Source organism: Sinohyriopsis cumingii, unplaced genomic scaffold (genome assembly GCF_028554795.1).
Source record: "Sinohyriopsis cumingii isolate HCF-2022 unplaced genomic scaffold, ASM2855479v2 utg002707l, whole genome shotgun sequence".
Classification (NCBI taxonomy): Eukaryota; Metazoa; Mollusca; class Bivalvia; order Unionida; family Unionidae; genus Sinohyriopsis; species Sinohyriopsis cumingii.
The window spans coordinates 124,277-145,431 of NW_028316277.1; the positions used below are offsets into that span (position 1 = coordinate 124,277).

The following is a 21,155-nucleotide window of genomic DNA, read 5'->3' on the forward strand; positions in this document are numbered from 1 at the left end:
TAATATCCCTGATGTTAAAGCATGCAGATATATAATATAATGATGACAACAATGTAATGTGATCATGGTGGGGGGTGCATCTTGGTCTTAAATAATATATTGAACTGAGTGAACTGCAGCATATAAAGTTGACAGTAAACTACATTCACTAAGCAGACTGAGAAAAAAATGTTATGAAATTGATATAGGTAATAAAAGTATGTATTTTCTTGCAAATCTGCAGACAAAATATAAATATTTTGCCAAAGGTTTGTGCCATCCTGTGAAATTATATATGAGGAAATATATAAATTTCATTACACATGCCTTTAAAATACTTCTAATAACATGTATATACTTGTAGTCTTGCATTGATTTTCAATATTCTTTTTCTGACTTTAGAGTGGTTCCACTTTGGGATTTGGTTAGATTTCTAACACATAAAAGTTGAGGTTGAAAAGGGAGATAGGAAATAATTTTGGATTGGAATACATTTTCATGATTTTGATAGTGGCATATGGTCTATCACCATGAATATTTTGGGATTTATAAAAAATCATTCAATATGTTGATTTAAATTAGGCTAATTTTCCTTCATTAAGGCTGTGCATAAAAATATACACTGATCTGCTATGGTTACGCTGAATACAGCTCTCCACCATCATAATGCACTTCACTATAATGCAATTCTGGATATAACACAGTAGCACTGTGGATTCCTAAAGCACAAATATAAAAATTGAAATTTTAAAAAAATAACTATCACCTGAAACCTTTATATCAAAATCCACTTCACTTGATTTGAACATTACCAGAATGCTTTTACAGTCATAGTTGAACTCTAATTAGCCACCACTGTATTCAGGTAAAGTAAGATATTGTATTCCTAACAGGCTTTTGGACATTGGAAATTATCTATGTCTCCAATAAGTCATAACTGTCATTGGTCTATATCAACTATTGTATTTGACTACAGTACACATGACTGTCTAATCTTCCTTTAACACTAAAGCAGATGAGTGACTTAATCTCTGTAAACACAGCTCACTAATCATACAGAAGACCAGCTTACTGTTGACCATGGTTTATTGACACCTGGACAAATCAAAGAAAGGGTTAGCAGTGGCATGTCTTTTGAACTTGTCACCGCTTTCTGTAAATTTGTTGCAGTGCATCCCAGAAGAGATAGATGTTCATTACATACTGTAGCTACAGTACAAATAAGGTCTATTCAAACAATTTTCAAGGGAAATAAGATTTAAAAGTGAGTTCAGTCTTGTCAGTATTTATGAGTAAATTAAGACATTTAATCTTGCAATGGAGATGACCTGGAAAAGGAAAGCTTATATTGTGAATAGGATTGTCATTTTAAGGGATTCATAGAGGAGGCTGTTAAAGTGACTAAAGCTGTGCTACAGGGACATTTTAACTCATTTGATGATGCTCAGCACTGGATCAAAATTGATGAAGAATGTCCCACTGCTGAATGTAAGACTGATGCTGCTGATATCATTAAGTTCTTCCTAGGTGACCAAAAGAGAAAATTTAGATCCTGATCAACAGGAAGTAGGATCTGCTGGAAACACCCCATGCTGTTTCCAAAACTATACAGTACTTGCATTCAAGAAAGGACTGATGTGGCTAGAAAGCCATGACATTGAGCCCTTGAAAATTATGCAGCTGAGAAATATCTGACTTTGCTAACAACAACGAAACAAAAAAATGATCCAGTCTCAAACAACCTAAAATCATAGGAAATGCACATCCTGTGAGTGAATAGTTTCTATTCTATTCAGATTAGTTCTTTTTGTGAACAAATGTGTTTCTGAAATTATTGGATTTTAAATGGATTACATACCTGTATGTAAGTTTGTCATTTTTTTTCCTGTTATTCCATATTCAGGATTTGCTAAAAAGCATACTGCACATAATGTGACATCACTCTGTCACTAATCATCATATTTAACTGATATTTTGAACTGTGAATGAGATATTTTATTGATAAAAGATGACTTGACATTACTCAGAACACTTGTCACAGATAGATGTTCATTTATTCAATTGCAAAATTGGTAAAGAAATGGTAAAGATATAATTGTGAACTCCTAATTAAGAAAGACCTATCATATGTATGATGATATGGGTGGGAAAAAATCAATCTAAAGCTTTGTATATTTTGATTTACTTATTAAAATACATGTATTATTATTGGACATAATTAAATGTATAAATACCATGCAGTGAAAAAAACATAATTTACATAAATCAACTGACTATACATATGAGTGGCATTTTGTTTACCTTCCTCCCCCCATCCCAACACACAAATACACTCAACATTTTTTACCATTTTTGCAGTAATACTGTTTGGTACATAATACATTTGGCAGTTATGGACCCCAAATACCGCATTATAACTGGGGAGAGCTGTATTACAATGTATGTTTTATTTGTGATGGGTAACATTCTAAGGGGGGAACATCATCCATAAGTACTTAATTGATTTAGGAAATAATGTATTTGTACTCAGCTGCTTACATTTGTATGGTTACCCTTTCATGGAGATGGAGGAGTGTACCATTATCACTTGGAGATCAGAAAATCATTGAGATTCCATATACAGTTGCAATTGTGATAGAAAATGTTCATTGTTTCAAAGAATATAAGTGCAGAATTATGTTAAATGAGACATGATGTACCTAACTTTAACATTATATTTTCTTTTGATATCAGATCATTTAGAATGAATCATAAAAATATTGTAGATTTTAAAAACTTGACTTGGAATGACTTTGTAGTGGTTGAAATAGCAATCAGGTAATAAACTGTCATAATATTAAAACCTTTGAACTAGAAGTTTCTATTTTATTTTTGTTTAGTTACATTCTTTTCATAATTGTGTTTGGTAATGTACAAATTATTGATGGAGGTAGTTATGATTCTGGCAAAAAGATATTTTGATTTAACTCAAGTATGATCATTTTAAGATATATTTCACAAAATTGTCAGCATATTCATTTGTGTCTTGATTTCAATAGGGGTCATTAGCTTATGTGTGTTGGTATTCATTTGTGTCTCGATTTTGATAGGGGTCTTTACCGTAGCTTATGTGTATTGGTATTCATTTGTGCCTCGATTTTGATAGGGGTCTTTACCGAAGCTTATGTGTGTTGGTATTCATTTGTGTCTCAGTTTGATAGGGGTCTTTACCGTAGCTTATGTGTGTTGGTATTCATTTGTGTCTTGATTTTGATAAGGGTCTTTACCGTAGCTTATGCATGTTGCTATTCATTTGTGTCTTGATTTTGATAGAGATCTTTAGCTTATGTGTGTTACTAATCATTTGTGTCTCGATTTTGAAAGGGATCTTTAGTTTTATGTGTGTTTGTATTCATTTGTGTCTTGATTTTGATAGAGGTCTTAAATGTATGTGTGTTGGTATTCATTGTTGTCTTATGATAGAGATCTTAAGCTTATGTGTGTTGTTATTCATTTGTGTCTTGATTCTGATAGAGGTCTTAAGCTTATGTGTGTTGGTATTCATTTGTGTCTTGATTCTGATAGAGGTCTTAAGCTGATGTGTGTTGATATTCATTTGTGTCTTATTTTGATAGAGGTCTTAAATGTATGTGTGTTGGTATTCATTGTTGTCTTGATTCTGATAGAGGTCTTAAGCTTATGTGTGTTGATATTCATTTGTGTCCTGATTTTGATAGAGATCTTAAGCTTATGTGTGTTGGTATTCATTTGTGTTTTGATTCTGATAAAGGTCTTAAACTTATGTGTGTTGTTATTCATTTGCGTCTCGATTTTGATAGTGATCTTAAACTTATGTGTGTTGTTATTCATATGTGTCTTGATTCTGATAATGATCTTAAGCTTATGTGTGTTGATATTCATTTGTGTCTTGATTTTGATAGAGGTCTTAAACTTATGTGTGTTGTTATTCATTTGTGTCTTGATATTCATTTATGCCTTGATTCTGATAGTGATCTTAAGCTTATGTGTGTTGATATTCATTTGTGTCCTGATTCTGATAGTGATCTTAAACTTATGTGTGTTGGTATTCATTTGTGTCTTGATATTCATTTGTGCCTTGATTCTGATAGAGATCTTAAGCTTATGTGTGTTGGTATTCATTTGTGTCTTGATTCTGATAGTGATCTTAAGCTTATGTGTGTTGATATTTATTTGTGTCTTGATATTCATTTGTGCCGTGATTTTGACAGAGGTCTTAAGCTTATGTGTGTTGGTATTCATTTGTGTCTTGATATTCATTTGTGCCTTGATTCTGATAGAGATCTTAAGCTTATGTGTGTTGGTATTCATTTGTGTCCTGATTTTGATAGTGATCTTAAGCCTATGTGTGTTGGTATTCATTTGTGTCTTGATTTTGATAGTGATCTTAAACTTATGTGTGTTGGTATTCATTTGTGCCTTGATTCTGATAGAGATCTTAAGCTTATGTGTGTTGGTATTCATTTGTGTCCTGATTCTGATAGTGATCTTAAGCCTATGTGTGTTGGTATTCATTTGTGTCTTGATTTTGATAGTGATCTTAAACTTATGTGTGTTGATATTCATTTGTGCCTTGATTCTGATAGAGATCTTAAGCTTATGTGTGTTGGTATTCATTTGTGTCCTGATTCTGATAGTGATCTTAAGCCTATGTGTGTTGGTATTCATTTGTGTCTTGATTTTGATAGTGATCTTAAGCCTATGTGTGTTGGTATTCATTTGTGTCTTGATTTTGATAGTGATCTTAAACTTATGTGTGTTGGTATTCATTTGTGTCTTGATTCTGATAGTGATCTTAAGCCTATGTGTGTTGTTATTCATTTGTGTCTTGATTTTGATAGTGATCTTAAACTTACGTGTGTTGGTATTCATTTGTGTCTTGATATTCATTTGTGTCTTGATTCTGATAGTGATCTTAAGCCTATGTGTGTTGGTATTGATTTGTGTCTTGATATTCATTTGTGCCTTGATTCTGATAGTGATCTTAAACTTATGTGTGTTGATATTCATTTGTGTCTTGATTTTGATAGTGATCTTAAGCCTATGTGTGTTGGTATTCATTTGTGTCTTGATTTTGATAGTGATCTTAAACTTATGTGTGTTGGTATTCATTTGTGTCTTGATTCTGATAGTGATCTTAAGCCTATGTGTGTTGTTATTCATTTGTGTCTTGATTTTGATAGTGATCTTAAACTTACTTGTGTTGGTATTCATTTGTGTCTTGATATTCATTTGTGTCTTGATTCTGATAGTGATCTTAAGCCTATGTTTGTTGGTATTCATTTGTGTCTTGATATTCATTTGTGCCTTGATTTTGACAGAGGTCTTAAGCTTATGTGTGTTGGTATTGATTTGTGTCTTGATATTCATTTGTGCCTTGATTCTGATAGTGATCTTAAGCTTATGTGTGTTGATATTCATTTGTGTCCTGATTCTGATAGTGATCTTAAACTTATGTGTGTTGGTATTCATTTGTGTCTTGGTATTCATTTGTGCCTTGATTTTGATAGAGGTCTTAAGCTTATAGAGGTTTTTATAAGTAATAAGATCACCACACTGATGTACTGAGATACAGGCATATAGTATATATATTGATTTCACATAAGATTCAGAAGTTATTGAGTGGAAATGAAATATGTGACAAACTTGATGGGATGGGAATGGACAAACTGACATTGTTAACACTATATTCAGATAATAAGGCAGGGACATACAAGCTGAAGGGATGGGATGGGACAAACTGTCATTTGTAACACCATGTTCCGAGAAAAGACAGGTCATACAAGTTTGTCAACATACCCCATCTCTGTCATCAACTTCAGTAACCACCAACAGCAGTTTCTTCACAATCTCATGGTGACCTTCTCTGGCTGCCAGGTGTACTGCTGTGGATCCATTCTGTCCAATAAACATCAATATTATAAACAAATTAACAAATTATTATTTCTATAAAACAGTCTAATTTCATCAATCTGACACAAATTATTTAAATCAAAACTCTTGGATTATTTTGTCAGATAATGGATATGAATTATAATTATGTTAATACAAGGTTCTTATCCATCATACATACATGATAGATCAATGTTATGGTTCTCATCCATGATGTATGGTAGATCAATGTTATGGTTCTCATCCATGATGTATGGTAGATCAATGTTATGGTTCTCATCCATGATGTATGGTAGATCATTACATGATGTATGGTAGATCAATGTTATGTTTCTCATGGTTCCTATCCATGATTTCATATATACATGATAGATCAGTATTATGGTTCCCATCCATGACATGATATATACATGACAGATCAATGTTAATGTTCCCATCCATGACATATATACATGGTAGATCAATGTTATGGTCCATATCCATGATGTCATATATACATGACAGATCAATGTTATGGTTCATATCCATGATGTTATACATACCTGATGGATCAATGTTATGGTTCCCATCCATGACATGATATATACATGATAGATCAGTATTATGGTTCCCATCCATAACATGATATATACATGACAGATAAATGTTAATGTTCCCATCCATGACATATATACATGGTAGGTCAATGTTATGGTTCACATCCATGATGTCATATATACATGACAGATCAATGTTATGATTCATATCCATGATGTCATACATACCTAATGGATCAATGTTATGGTTCCCATCCATGACATGATATATACATGATAGATTAATGTTGGAGACTTCAATGCTAGAGTGGGAGCTGACCATGAGGCCTGGTCCACCTGTCTCGGCTTTTACGGAAGGGGCAAGATCAACGAGAATGGTCAGCGACTGCTGGAGATGTGCTGCTCCCACAGCCTATGTGTGACAAACACTTTCTTCAAATGCAAGGAGATCTACCAGGTGTCGTGGAGACACCCACGTTCACGCCACTGGCACCAGCTAGACCTCATCATCACCAGGCATGCAGAACTGGCCAGTGTCCTCCTTACCCGCAGCTACCACAGTGCCGATTGTGACACGGACCATTCCCTCGTGGCCAGCAAGGTGCAAATATTACCCAAGAAGCTGCACCACGCCAAGAAGAAGGGTCACCCACGTATCAACACCTGCTGTGCAACCAACCCAGAGAAAACACATCAGTTCATCAGCAAATTGAAGGAAGCCCTCACCAAAGTGACACCTGATGACACCATTGATTCCAAGTGGTCCCATATCCGTGACTCTGTGTACAATTCAGCCATCACAGCTTACGGGAAGAGGGAGCGAAAGAATGTCAACTGGTATGAGGCAAACTGGGAGGAGATGGAGCCCGTGACTGAGGCAAAGAGGAAAGCCCTCCTGGCATACAAGGCTGCACCTAGCCCCAGAACACTACAAGCCCTCAGGATTGCAAGGAATAACGCGCAGAAGACCGCCCGCCGCTGTGCCAACACCTACTGGCTGAACCTTTGCAACAGTATACAGACAGCTGCTGACACCGGGGATACAAGAGGAATGTATGAGGGTATCAAAAAAGGCGACAGGCCCCCCCAGCTACAAGACCGCCCCCCTCAAGTCCAAGACGGGCGAAGTCATCACAGACCAGGGGAAACAACTGCAGCGATGGGCTGAGTACTATCTCGAGCTATATGCAACCCAAAACAATGTCACTGGAACTGCCCTGGACGCCATTCCAGACCTGCCTGTCATGGAGTAGCTAGACACACAGCCCACCCTGGAAGAGCTCGGAAAAGCCATCGATTGCCTTGCCTGTGGGAAGGCTCCTGGAAGCGACGGCATTCCGCCTGAAGTCCTCAAGAGCGGAAAACCAGCACTGCTCCAGCCCCTACACACACTCCTCTGCCTTTGCTGGGAACAGGGATACATCCCACAGGACATGCGTGACGCCAACATCGTCACTTTGTACAAAAACAAAGGAGACCGTAGGGACTGCAACAACTATCGGGGCATCTCCCTCCTCAGCATCGTCGGAAAGGCCTTCGCCCGTGTTGCCTTGGCACGCTTGCAGATCCTAGCCTCCCGCGTCTACCCAGAATCCCAGTGTGGATTTCGAGCCGGCAGGTCAACTGTAGACATGATCTTCTCACTACATCAGCTGCAGGAGAAGTGTCGCGAGCAGCAGATGCCCCTCTACATTGCCTTCATAGACCTGACGAAGGCGTTTGACATGGTTAGTCGGAGTGGACTCTTCAGACTCCTGTAGAAGATCGGCTGCCCCCCACGTCTGCTTGCTGTCATTATGTCGTTCCACGAGAACATGCACAGCACAGTGTGCTTCAGTGGCGCAACATCTGAAGCATTCCCAGTCATTAGCGGAGTCAAACAAGGCTGTGTCCTTGCACCGACGCTCTTTGCCATCTTCTTCTCCATGCTTCTCCAGTACGCATTCAAGGACTGCAGCGAGGGAGTGTACATCCATACCAGGGCTGACGCCAAGCTGTTAAACATCGCCTGTCTCCGTGCTAAGACTAAAGTCACAGAGGTACTCATCCGTGAATTGCTCTTTGCCGACGATGCAGCCTTGACATCACACACGGAAGATGGACTTCAGCAGCTGGTATGCTGCCTCTCCCATGCATGTAAGGAATTTGGACTGACCATCAGTTTGAAGAAAACAAATGTCATGGCACAGGACACAGACTCCCCTCCCTCTGTCTCCATCGATGGGTACAATTTGGAAGTTGTCGAGAACTTCACATACCTCGGATCTAACATCTCCAGCTCACTCTCCATTGATTCTGAGGTGGGCGGCAGGATTGCCAAGGCAGCAGCAGTGATGGCCAGACTTAACCAGAGGGTCTGGAACAACCCCAACCTCACAGAGAAGACCAAACTGCGTGTCTACCAAGCGTGCGTGCTCAGCTCACTTCTCTACAGCAGCGAAACATGGACCACCTATGCAAGACACGAGAGGAAACTCAACAGCTTCCACCTGAGATGTCTGCGGCGCATTCTGCACATCCAGTGGCAGGACAAAGTACCCAACAAAGAGGTTCTAGAACGTGCCAACATGAACAGCATGTTCTCCATACTCAGCGAGAGGCGCCTTCGCTGGCTCAGCCATGTCAAGAGAACGGACCCAGGTCGCATTCCCAAGGACCTGTTATATGAGGAGTTAGCAGAAGGTGCACGACCAACTGGACGACCACATCTGCGCTACAAAGATGTTTGCAAGAAGGATATGAAGACAGCAAACATCAATGTCAACGACTGGGAGAGCTGTGCAAACAACCGTTCCAGCTGGCGTCTAGCTGTCAGGCAGGGAGTTCAAAACGCAGAGGAAAAGAGAAGAATAAAGCAAGCTGAAAAGAGAGCTAAAAAGAAGGATAAGCTAAAGCGTACTTTGGAGCTATGCCATCGTCTCTCGTAGATGGACGGATGCCAAAAAAGAGAAGAGATTAATGTTAATGTTCCCATCCATGACATATATACATGGTAGATCAATGTTATGGTTCACATCCATGATGTCATATATACATGACAGATCAATGGTATGGTTCTCATCCATGATGTATGATCAATGTTATGGTTCTCATCCATGATGTATGGTAGATCATTACATGATGTATGGTAGATCAATGTTATGGTTCTCATGGTTCCTATCCATGATTTCATACATACATGATAGATCAGTATTATGGTTCCCATCCATGACATGATATATACATGACAGATTAATGTTAATGTTCCCATCCATGACATATATACATGGTAGATCAATGTTATGGTTCACATCCATGATGTCATATATACATGACAGACCAATGTTATGGTTCATATCCCTGATGTCATACATACCTGATGGATCAATGTTATGGTTCCCATCCATGACATGATATATACATGATAGATCAGTATTATGGTTCCCATCCATGACATGATATATACATGACAGATAAATGTTAATGTTCCCATCCATGACATATATACATGGTAGATCAATGTTATGGTTCACATCCATGATGTCATATATACATGACAGATCAATGTTATGATTCATATCCATGATGTCATACATACCTAATGGATCAATGTTATGGTTCCCATCCATGACATGATATATACATGATAGATTAATGTTAATGTTCCCATCCATGACATATATACATGATAGATCAATGTTATGGTTCACATCCATGATGTCATATATACATGACAGATCAATGGTATGGTTCTCATCCATGATGTATGATCAATGTTATGGTTCTCATCCATGATGTATGGTAGATCATTACATGATGTATGGTAGATCAATGTTATGGTTCTCATGGTTCCTATCCATGATTTCATATATACATGATAGATCAGTATTATGGTTCCCATCCATGACATGATATATACATGACAGATTAATGTTAATGTTCCCATCCATGACATATATACATGGTAGATCAATGTTATGGTTCACATCCATGATGTCATATATACATGACAGATCAATGTTATGGTTCATATCCCTGATGTCATACATACCTGATGGATCAATGTTATGGTTCCCATCCATGACATGATATATACATGATAGATCAATATTATGGTTCATATCCATGATGTCATACATACCTGATGGATCAATGTTATGGTTCCCATCCATGACATGATATATACATGATAGATCAATGTTATGGTTCACATCGATGATGTCATACATACCTGATGGATCAATGTTATGGTTCCCATCCATGATGTCATATATAAATTGTAGCTAAATGTGAGTCAGATTTGCAAAACAACTCTTATTACTTCATGGGAATCATTAAGCAGTTTTAAAAGATAAAACAATCTTGTCAACATTATCTATGGATATGGAAAAATCAGGAGGACTATTTTCTAAACGATTGGATGGATCACTTTATGTTGGGTCTTTAAATTCAACCCCACTCGGTCCCTCACAAGAATGTAATCATAGTGTCTCCATAGTACGATATTTTTCTTGTGCTAATTAAAGCAAGTTGCTTTGCTCTGCAATTTCAGTAATGCTACACCTTTCAAGATAATATTTCTTTCTATCAGATATTGGTACAGTAGATGTGTTACAAATAAAGGTCTGAGTTTTAATGGCACTTCTGTAATAATTGGCTACATCAAGCCAATGAGCACTATGTGTCTTTCCCAAGGACATACAGAGGCAGCTGATTCAGGCTGGCCTGGGTGAGTATTAAACCTGCAACCCTTGGATATCAAGTTTGATGCTCTACCCAATGTCCCACAAATGATGGCAGATGAAGCTAGCTTTCAGATAAAGAATATTAAAACTGTAAAATATACTTGTCTTAGCTATTAGTCAAACCTGAGATGACATGTAAAAGTTGACAATTGACACAGACCTTGTTTAATTGTAACATAACATTTATTTTTAACTACAATGATAATAATCTTGTTCTGGTTTAGAGATGTATGATACAAAATTCACAAAATATAAATGAGTGCTCTTTATTAGCAACTCTATGAAGCACAACACCATAAATATAGTTTGGAAATTGAAAAAATAATAATATAAAAGCAAATAAGCAAATTACCAAATCTCGTATGTGTGCATCACAGCCCATGTCTATCAACCTCATAACTGCCTGTAGATGACCTGCCTCTGCAGCAAGATGTAGCGGTGTCTTATCATTCTGAACAGAGGAAAAAATGTCATCTCACATATTCTATATATAGATTAGTTCTACCAGCTAGCTATTCTGTTAGCTTTCCCTCATTAATTTAATTTCTATTTTACTAGTCCTGTTAATACAGTTATGGATCATACCAAAGTAATGGCCTTACCAACTCAAGGTGGCAGGATAGCATATTGATAATCTAGAACCAGTGAATGAGCAAGCGAGAGAGAGACATTTCTGTTAGGATATGAAAAAGCTTCATTAAACATTGATGTCCTGAAATTAAATATTGAAATGTGCAATTTCATCCAGTGGTTCTTAACTAAATTAAGGCTAAAGCCTTAAAAGCTTCTTTCATTTAAACACAATCAACTGAGAAAATGTCTTATCTCCTGCAAAGATGCGATCTCCATTCCAAATAGTTTTACATCCGTAAAAAGATATTAAATTGTTTATTGATTTTGTTTCCAGTATTCTGCAAATGTGTCATTAAGTGATAGCAAACCTATCAACTAACATGGTTAAAAATATGAAAATGTAGCATTATGTGAAAGTAAACTTATCGATGAACATGATTAAGAATATGAAAATGTAGCATTATGTGATAGCAAACTTATCAATGAACATTATTAAAAGTATGCAGATGTAACATTAAGCATATCTGCCATAAATGACATGTCACCCTAAAAACACAATTTTTTACCCACAAGCCACCTTGATATAGTCATGTGTTTAAAAAAAATGATTTTCAGTCATCTTTGAAAAGAGAAAAAAAAAATCTCTACCATAATATATGTCCATACCATTTAGCATGGATAAACTGTAAACAGTCCTACTTAGAGCTCATTTAAAACTCAGTGGGGTAGTTTATATAGCTAACTGTCACAGGGACAATTTTAAAAGGCAAGATGGTCAGTTGAAAACAATGACAAATAAAAACATATTCATAATATTGAATGTTTGAATCAATGGACACTTTTCAAAACCTTGGACAAAAGAACCTTTAGACTTGTGAACCCTTTTTTAAAAAAATTCAGATTAATTACCCTTCAGACCAATGGACCTCTTGTTGTCAAAAACCTCTTGACCAACAAACCTTCAAACTTGCAAACTTTTGTACCTCTCCCTTTGAAATTATGAACCATGGATCAATGAACCTTCAGATTATTGACATCTTTATTCTTCAAATGGAATAATGGAACTTTAAGCTAAAATGTTTGGAAAATAGAGCTTTTGTACAAAATAGTTTGGATTTATGAACCTTTGAAACATAGAGCAGTTACTCTGGCTTGCCCCAGTTTTATATACAGCTGGTGCTGCTGTTTTTATGAACACTTCAGAATACTTGTGTCAGTATGTTGTTTGCAGTATGTGCAAAGAATTAAGGGTTCCCACTTGCTGCTGCTTTTAAAAAGACAAACTTTGTCAACCATGAGTTCTGAAATTTAGTTTTGCTGGGCTTTGCTTCTTTCACTGATAGCTTATTGTTTTCTAATCACAGGAAATTCATTTTGAGATTTGTTTTCAGATCACTGAACCTTCAGACTAACACACCTTGGAACACTAAACCAGCAAATTACTGAACACATCTTAGATACCAACAATCCTTCAGATGAGTGAACCCTTTTTTTGGACCAATGAACCATCAGAACAGTGAACATTCAGACCATTGAACCTTGTAGCTACTGAACCCCTATTTCAGACTGAAGACATTTCGAATGAATGTACCTTCAAAGCAGTGAACCTTGCTTTCGTACTGTAGAACATATCAAGCTGTAACCCAAACCAGAACATATCTGACATGTTGAATTGAACATTCAGATTAGTTGTTTTTATTATTATTTGTTATCTTAACCTTGTTAAAAGACCAACAAATAATTGGATCGAGCTTTTCAGGATGATTTTAGCCATCAAACAGATCGACTGAAAGACAATAATGAGCACATGCTCATGTTTGCACAGATTATTTGTGTTGATAAAGGGTTATCACCTGTAAAAGACAGTCATTTATCACTGTCGTATTGCCTGTAAGGCCCCAGTTAAACTTTAAAATTGTATGCCTCCTTCTCTCTCCCCTTCCCCCAAATGAACAGTCCCAAACCTGATGCATAGTCTTATTTCTATTCAAACAAGAATATGGTCAGACTGTATCAGAGACAGTTATTGCAATGCTAACATTGTGACCATCAAGAACAATTCAGTTCTGACCAGGACTGACTGTTTGAACAACAACACAATCCAGTCTCTAACATCTGCTAAGATGAACACCAATGACATCTGCATTCCCTTCAAACATCCTACTGAGACCAGCAAAGACTGCGTCTAATTAAGCTTATATTCTGCCATCCAGTGGAATTTATGGACAGAAACTTGGCGTAAGTTTTGTATAAGTGTGGTTGTGATTATGTAAGTGATTTCTGATATGTTGCTGATATTCGACAATTATTTTGATCCTTGTAAGTGTATCAAATTAAAAAGAAAACAGATAAATTATTTTCTTTTATTCTCATTTGAATTTCCAATCATTTTGTATATGCTTATATGAAAAGATGGCTTATTCTTAATTGGACGGCATCCTTTATTGTGGGTTACATGCACTGCCCGACCCCCTGTGCCCAGCCTCCCCACCTGACCTCAAAACACTTCGTGAGTCCCAAACAAAACCCCATCACTGTCTGCATGATATGTCAATAGTAAACCTAACTGATACTCTACCTTCTCTCGACAGTTGATGTCCAAGTTCTCAAGTGACTCAGAGATAAAATTCATGACCTCTTGATGGTTGTGCTGTGCGGCACAATGCAAAACTCCCATATCTTGCTGTGAATAAAAGGCTTTGTTTTTAGTTTTTGGAGATGATACTATTTCTTCAGGACTTTTTGTCTGCATTACAAAAATTACATGAGAAATATAGCAGGAAGTACAATTTGGCATTTCAATATGACATAAGGAAACTAGAAAGATGGTGAAACTATACACTGTCCTGCTACATGCAAAATATTACACAAAGTTTCTATTTTCCCCATAACTTGTTGTGGGTAAATAAAGAAAAATTAAGAAAGATATTATTTCCAATTGCATTGTATTATACTGTTATGGATAACCTCGTGTACCATATAACTAGCATTAAATGTAGATTAGACTGGGATAGGAAGAAAGGGTATAACTTCAAGATCAATCCATTGATGATACTGGAACGACATGGGAACCGTTCAGTAAGCTTGCATGGCATTGGGCCAGGACAGCAACAAATAACTTTTAGTTGCCAATGGGTTTAAATGCATATTACATTGGAACAGTAATTAATCTATCAACAAATAACTTTTAGTTGCCAATGGGTTTAAATGCATATTACACTGGAACAGTAATTAATCTATACATTGTTAATATTCTCCAGTGAAAATGAATAAAATACAGATTCTTTTCATGTAGGAAAATGTGAATGATACAGAAAATATTCCAACATTTTATATAGATATATATATGTTTTACCATCAAATATTTGGTATGCAATGTCCCAAGAACTTGTGATCTGTTTAAAAAATCATAAATATTAGTAATGGTTAAAGATATTTTGAATAATTTTGATGACCAAATTCTGTTGTTGTTGTTTTCAGGGTTTAATTCCATTTCTCAGCACAAGATAGGATATACATGGCAGCCAGTATAACTAGTAGAAGAACCTGGAAAAAAAAAAACACCTGTAAGACTCACCATTCCACAGGAAGCAACTGGCAGCTTTTCACATACCTACATTGGCTGAACCCGAGACTCAAACCCACACAGACAGAAGTGACATGGCAGTAACTGATAAAGGCAGGCACTTTAGACCACTCTGACCTCCGGGGCACCCAAGAATATGTGCAAAATTAACAAAATTTACAAAAACAAATAGTATCTTTGGAATTAACACAAAATACAAGCTGATGATATAATTAATCTGATAATTCAATATGCAAAACAGTATATTTAAAAACAGAGATTTAATAGAGACAGGCCAAGTTTGTGTGAGTTGAAGATCATTGTATTTAACTTTATTATAGAAAAAATAAAGCACATAGAAACTTGTGTGTGTGTGTGTGTGTACATATTTATGTGGATGTATATGAATCAATTATCTTGACAGCTTGGTGGTGAGTGTTGTGAGTGAGTATGCATGTATATTCATGCTCTCATATTTGTTTTTTAGAAATGCTAATATTTTCCATACAGACTAATATCTTATATTTCAAAAAAATATGCAAACAATATTTCCTTTTCTATTCCATTCCATCTCTCTCTCTCTCTCTTTAGCTAAATATATGCATGTGGGGGCGAATGGCCGAGTGGTCTAAGGCACTCACCGTTCCAGATCACTGTCATCTCACCTCTGCCTGTGTGGGGTTCGAGTGGGTTAATGTAGATACATGAGAAAGCTTGCCAGTAGCTTCTCGTACGTTGGTGGTTCTTCCCTGGGTTTTCAATGGTTTTTTCTCCACAAGTTATACTGGCATCCATGCAACGCCTATCTTTGCTGAAAACCCAATAATAACAACAACTATTAAATGTGTGTATCATCTCTCTTTTTCATGTCAATAAAACCTAAAAGAGAAAGAAAGAAAATTATGTACAAAGTGGTCACCTTGTTTGTACACGTTGCCGTCGCTCCCGCGTTAATTAATATCTTCAGCGTCTCCAGGTGACCAAACAATGCTGCCCACAACACGGCCCTCATTCCGTACTGGAATATATATATATATATATATATATATATATATATATATATATATATATATATATATATATATATATATATATATATATATATATATATATATATATATATATATATATATATATAATTCAAAACAAAATTTCTATATTTTGACAGGAAATGCTAACAGATAACATGAATGTCCAGTAATCATTAATGGTGACAGATGCGTTATTTATCTTTGTAAGGATGCAAATTTCTGTCGATTGTCTCGGGAGAGGAAGTGATTCTTAATTACGCCTTCGTTTACTTAACCGTTAGACGACTAGAAAGGGATGGTTAACTTCGATTTTATATCGTAATTGTCAGAAGCTGAGTTTTTCCAGATCGGTTGTTTGGAATTATATAAGTCATGCTGACCTCAAATTTGGCGCCTTGTTATAAAAGGCGGTAAATATATTTAATCCTGATTAGTTACGCTAAATATTGGGCGTGGTTCCCACACGGAAATCCTTGGGGTTAAATTGCCCTCATCGAAAAAGTCTAGTCAGTCTGCGATTTACCTGCAAGAGTGAAAATATAAGGGACTCCGAGGCTAAATTTGGAAGAAATTTTCTCGTAAAATATTGGTCAAAGGGACCGGATGTCTGGAAAGTCAAGGGACATAATTTTGGCGGTAGACGCGAAGAAAGCTTGAAAGCACAAGGTATTTGTGTCAGTTTCATGTAGTTCATTGATACCAATATAATAATTTACTTAAATTTGTTTATATTTGCATGAATTTATTTGTTTAAATTCGTAGATCAATATTCTTGATATGCGTATTAGCTGTGTTGAGTTCATGTATCTGAATTCGTACAATGATCTTTATATAAGTTTGACGAATTTGTCGTCTTGTTCGTATAGGAATAAGGTATTCCAAGATTTGTGCATTACTTTAGTTGATATGAGTTACGAGAATCCGTTAAATTCACCGATCTTAGATGATTTCACGTATGATAAAGACTTGGATGTGTGTATTCGCTGAAAATAACGTAGTTAAACCATATGAGTTTCATTCGTTCGTTTGTGTAATTGAGAGGAACGGAACCGTTATGTCTCGTGTAATGTTAATTGGGAATCAGTAATGAAATAGCCATTAGGAAGTACATTAACCTTGTGAAACTAGGTTTGTTTATGGTCTGCCATGTTTAGCTTGACCAGACACCTTTGGTTTGTTCGAATTCCGATAGAACAATATCTGACATAACGAGAGGGGAGTAATATCTGTTCCCAGTAGGACAACTGACAGAATATTTAGGTTGTCTCTGTTTTTTTGTTTGTTTTTTTTTTTTGGTCAGGGGAAATAGCTCAACTGACGTATCCACTGAAATATCCACGGAAGTATCCACTGACGTATCCACGTACCTACTTATCCAAGTATCTACGTATCTACATACTTACGTATCCTCCTATCCACACAAAGTTTGAGGGCCGAAAAGAGGCGAGAGAGTAGAGATGTCAGAAAAAGGGAAAAAGCGAAAGAACCTAGAGAAACCACCATAGTGAAGTTGTAGTTGAGTGGAATAAGCAGGTTATGAAGTTATACAAGGCAATGACTTCGATCGTTCACTCGATTATATGATGAACTAATTATATTATTTAAAACAGATCGGCTATTTATATAAATATATTTGTGTTTGAAATTCGATGAAAGATTTGTTCCAAAAAGTAGTGTATCTTCCTAATGTAATGTATTATCACAGTTGTTTATGCAATTGATTAAATTTTTGTTTTTCCATATACGGGGGCTCGTGTCATTCTGTTCTATATATCTGTTCAGATCTCTATTTATTCCAGCTATAATTTCACACTTTATTTTAATATTTACTCGATCCGGGCAACAATACAGAGGGCGATCACCCTCTTGATAATGATAGCCAAATAAAGCGGACACCTTGTAAGAAGGTACAACCTCATAGTACCACACCACCAGTAGGAATCGCTACAATCTTGTATGTGGAAACTTAAATTGCACTCTAGGACATTTTTTAGGAATTTATCTCATTTTCGAAATTTAGCGATTTCCCATTTCCACAAGAAAGTATATATCTTAAATTTTACTCTTTGTTTGCATCGCAGAATTTCAAATCACTGTTTATGCACATATTTATTTTTCAGCAAAGAGTATGCGGCAAAAATGGCAATAAAAAAATGCCTAACAGATGACTAGGTCCTTTGAATGCATGCATGCCAATGTGAAATAAACTTAAAAGTGTTAAGGCATGTTATATATAGTCGAAATAGCAAAATTTTGACAAAGAACGCACAACAACAGCTGTACCACCCAGGCCCGGATTAAGTCCGGGGGAGGGGGGAGGGGGTAATATGGGGCGGAGTTATATCTCTTCATGTGCGCCCTGAAAGCATTCCTTAAACTGCCCTTTATATGTTAGGGTTGACATCGTTCTCTTTTTCCCGAACATGTCCTCCTTTTTGGTTCTTAACTCTCCATCCGTCTGTTTTTTGTTGTTTTTGTTTTGTTTTTTAATATTTAAAATTGTCCGGGATTTTGCCCAGCTCGTTCTTTATCACATACATACATACATATATATATATATATATATATATATATATATATATATATATATATATATATATATATATATATATATATATATATATATATATATATATATATATATATATATATAATGTGAGTTGGCAAATCCTGATACCCCAATGTGGGTATGTGAGAAAGCTTGCCAGTAGCTTCTCGAGGGTCGGTGGTTCTTTCCGGGGATTTCCCGGGTTCTTCCTCCACCATTAATGCTGGCCGCCATGTATAGCCTATCGTGTGCTGAAAAATGGCGTTAAACCCTACAACAACGACAACAATAAAATCCTGATGCCACTACAGTTTATATTTAGATACACCCACTCACTGGAGTGTCTTCTGTTTTGAAGGTTCAAATATGATAACCCTATATAAGTGTCTATAGTAAGCTAACTATTAGCTGATTTATTTATACCTATACATGATTTATTGAAACACGTGTAATTTAATCAATGGCTATCCAGGGTGAGGCTAATGATGGGGGGAGGGGCACGTGCCCACCGTGCCCCTTCCCCCTTAATCCAGTTTTGGTACTACCTATAAATCACACTTGTCAGTGACACACATTCATATGACATACGTTCTAGTACTAGCATGCTGCAGATCGTTTAATTGTCACGTGGTTTGCCATTTTTGTTTCTGTTTGGTAACTCAAGACGACTGCTAATATATATTGAACGTGGCCTATTTGAATATATTTTCAAATAGTAAAAAAGTGGTTCCTGTATAAGAAATGGATTATAGGATGTACATGGGAAAATGCACAGTTCACATCACATAACACTGCAAATGGCCTGTATAGGCGTCTCATCTCCCCAATGTATTTGTGTGATTTACGTTAACATTAAAGGGAAAATAATATTCATACTGATGCATGTACTTTGTAAATAATTAATTTTCTCTGTTGAATTACTACGGTAATCAGATAGACCAAGGAGATGCATGAATAGCGCGTACGGTTGCTGTGTTATACAGACTGAACAAATCAATATTAGTTTTGCCTCCGGAAATAAAACGGATTGTGGATCAATACTATTACTACAACTACTAAAACTACTACTATTATTACTACTACTACTACTACTAACAACAACAACAATAATAATAATAATGTGTGATTTTAGATTTTTAACCTAGTTTTAAAAAAAATTCAGTCATATCGCTACGATGTCTGCAGTGTGGCAGTTTATAGTGATGTCTAGCACTGGGGCATCGTGCCGCAGACATGTAGCATGATGTCCCACCCAGTCACATTATCCTGACACCAGGCCGACCAGTTCTAAAACTAACCTCTTAATGCTGAGCGCTAAGCGAGGCAGCTGTTAGCACCATTTTTGTAAATCTTTGGTATGACTCGGCCGGGGATCGAACCTACGATCTCCCGCATCCTAGGCGGAAGATTTTTAATAATAATAATAATAATAACAACAACGACAACAATTAAGGATGAACTCACTCCATCGTATCTGCATTCGTTTGATGCCTCATTGTTACCAACTGATGAATCAATGTTCTCACGACTCCTCTAGCACTGAATGCATAACCTTCCTCCACAATACTGAATCGATACTTTTCGCCCAAATGAATTCCAACCCACCCCATATGTTGATGAACCCACCTCTGAAGCCCCGTGTAGGAAGTAAACTCCAAAATGTAGAAGATAATATATCAGTCATATCCACAAGTTTAAAACATTCACGTCTTAAGATGGAATTACATATTTATTCAAAGAAAAAGCAAGTACGATTACTATATTACAATATTACATAGTCAAAACTTGAAAAAATAACAAGTACAATTGCAAATAAAATTAAAAAGAAGGCATTGAATTACATAGTATCCACTAGCTGGTCTCATTCAATCACTTAAGCAGGCATTACATGTTCACGAACTCGCCAAACTCTTTTAAACACACGCACACAAGACATGAAGAGATATGCTCACCTTGTCCTTTGCCTCAAGGTCGCAACCTGCTTCTATCAGTAACTCGACGACTTCGGTGTTTCCCTTGGCGACGGCCCAATGGAGAGGAGTCCGATCAAACTACAATACAGCATGATTAATTACTGAGAAAATCATTTTATTAACCATAACACTGTTATTTGTTTGTTGGATTTGGTGTTTTACATCACAGCAATACATGAAGGTTACATGGTGTCAATGCAACTGGAGTAAAGCGCCGTACCAGGAACATCATGGTAGCCTACCCAGGCCGATCACATAGTATGTTGAATTCTAATCAAACACTTTTCGGTCGCGAGTCAGGCGTTCTAACAACCCA

At 36.5% G+C, this 21,155-nt stretch overlaps 1 protein-coding gene across 6 annotated transcripts in view; it reads right to left on the reverse strand.

The window, feature by feature from the left end:
* Positions 1 to 21,155, reverse strand: part of LOC149770099 (ankyrin repeat and death domain-containing protein 1A-like) — a 58,659-nt gene that overhangs the window by 13,988 nt on the left and 23,516 nt on the right. For 5 of the 6 annotated variants that reach the window (XM_089949399.1, XM_089949400.1, XM_089949398.1 and 2 more), the window contains 5 exons: positions 20,819 to 20,917; positions 16,207 to 16,305; positions 14,301 to 14,405; positions 11,502 to 11,600; positions 5,797 to 5,895 (listed from right to left, as the gene is read on the reverse strand). In XM_089949399.1, the coding sequence (XP_089805525.1) occupies positions 5,797 to 5,895; positions 11,502 to 11,600; positions 14,301 to 14,405; positions 16,207 to 16,305; positions 20,819 to 20,917 (501 nt within the window). Of the gene's footprint in view, positions 1 to 5,796; positions 5,896 to 11,501; positions 11,601 to 14,300; positions 14,406 to 15,077; positions 16,099 to 16,206; positions 16,306 to 20,818; positions 20,918 to 21,155 lie in introns of those variants that run through there. The other variant, XM_089949401.1, reaches the window with a different exon arrangement.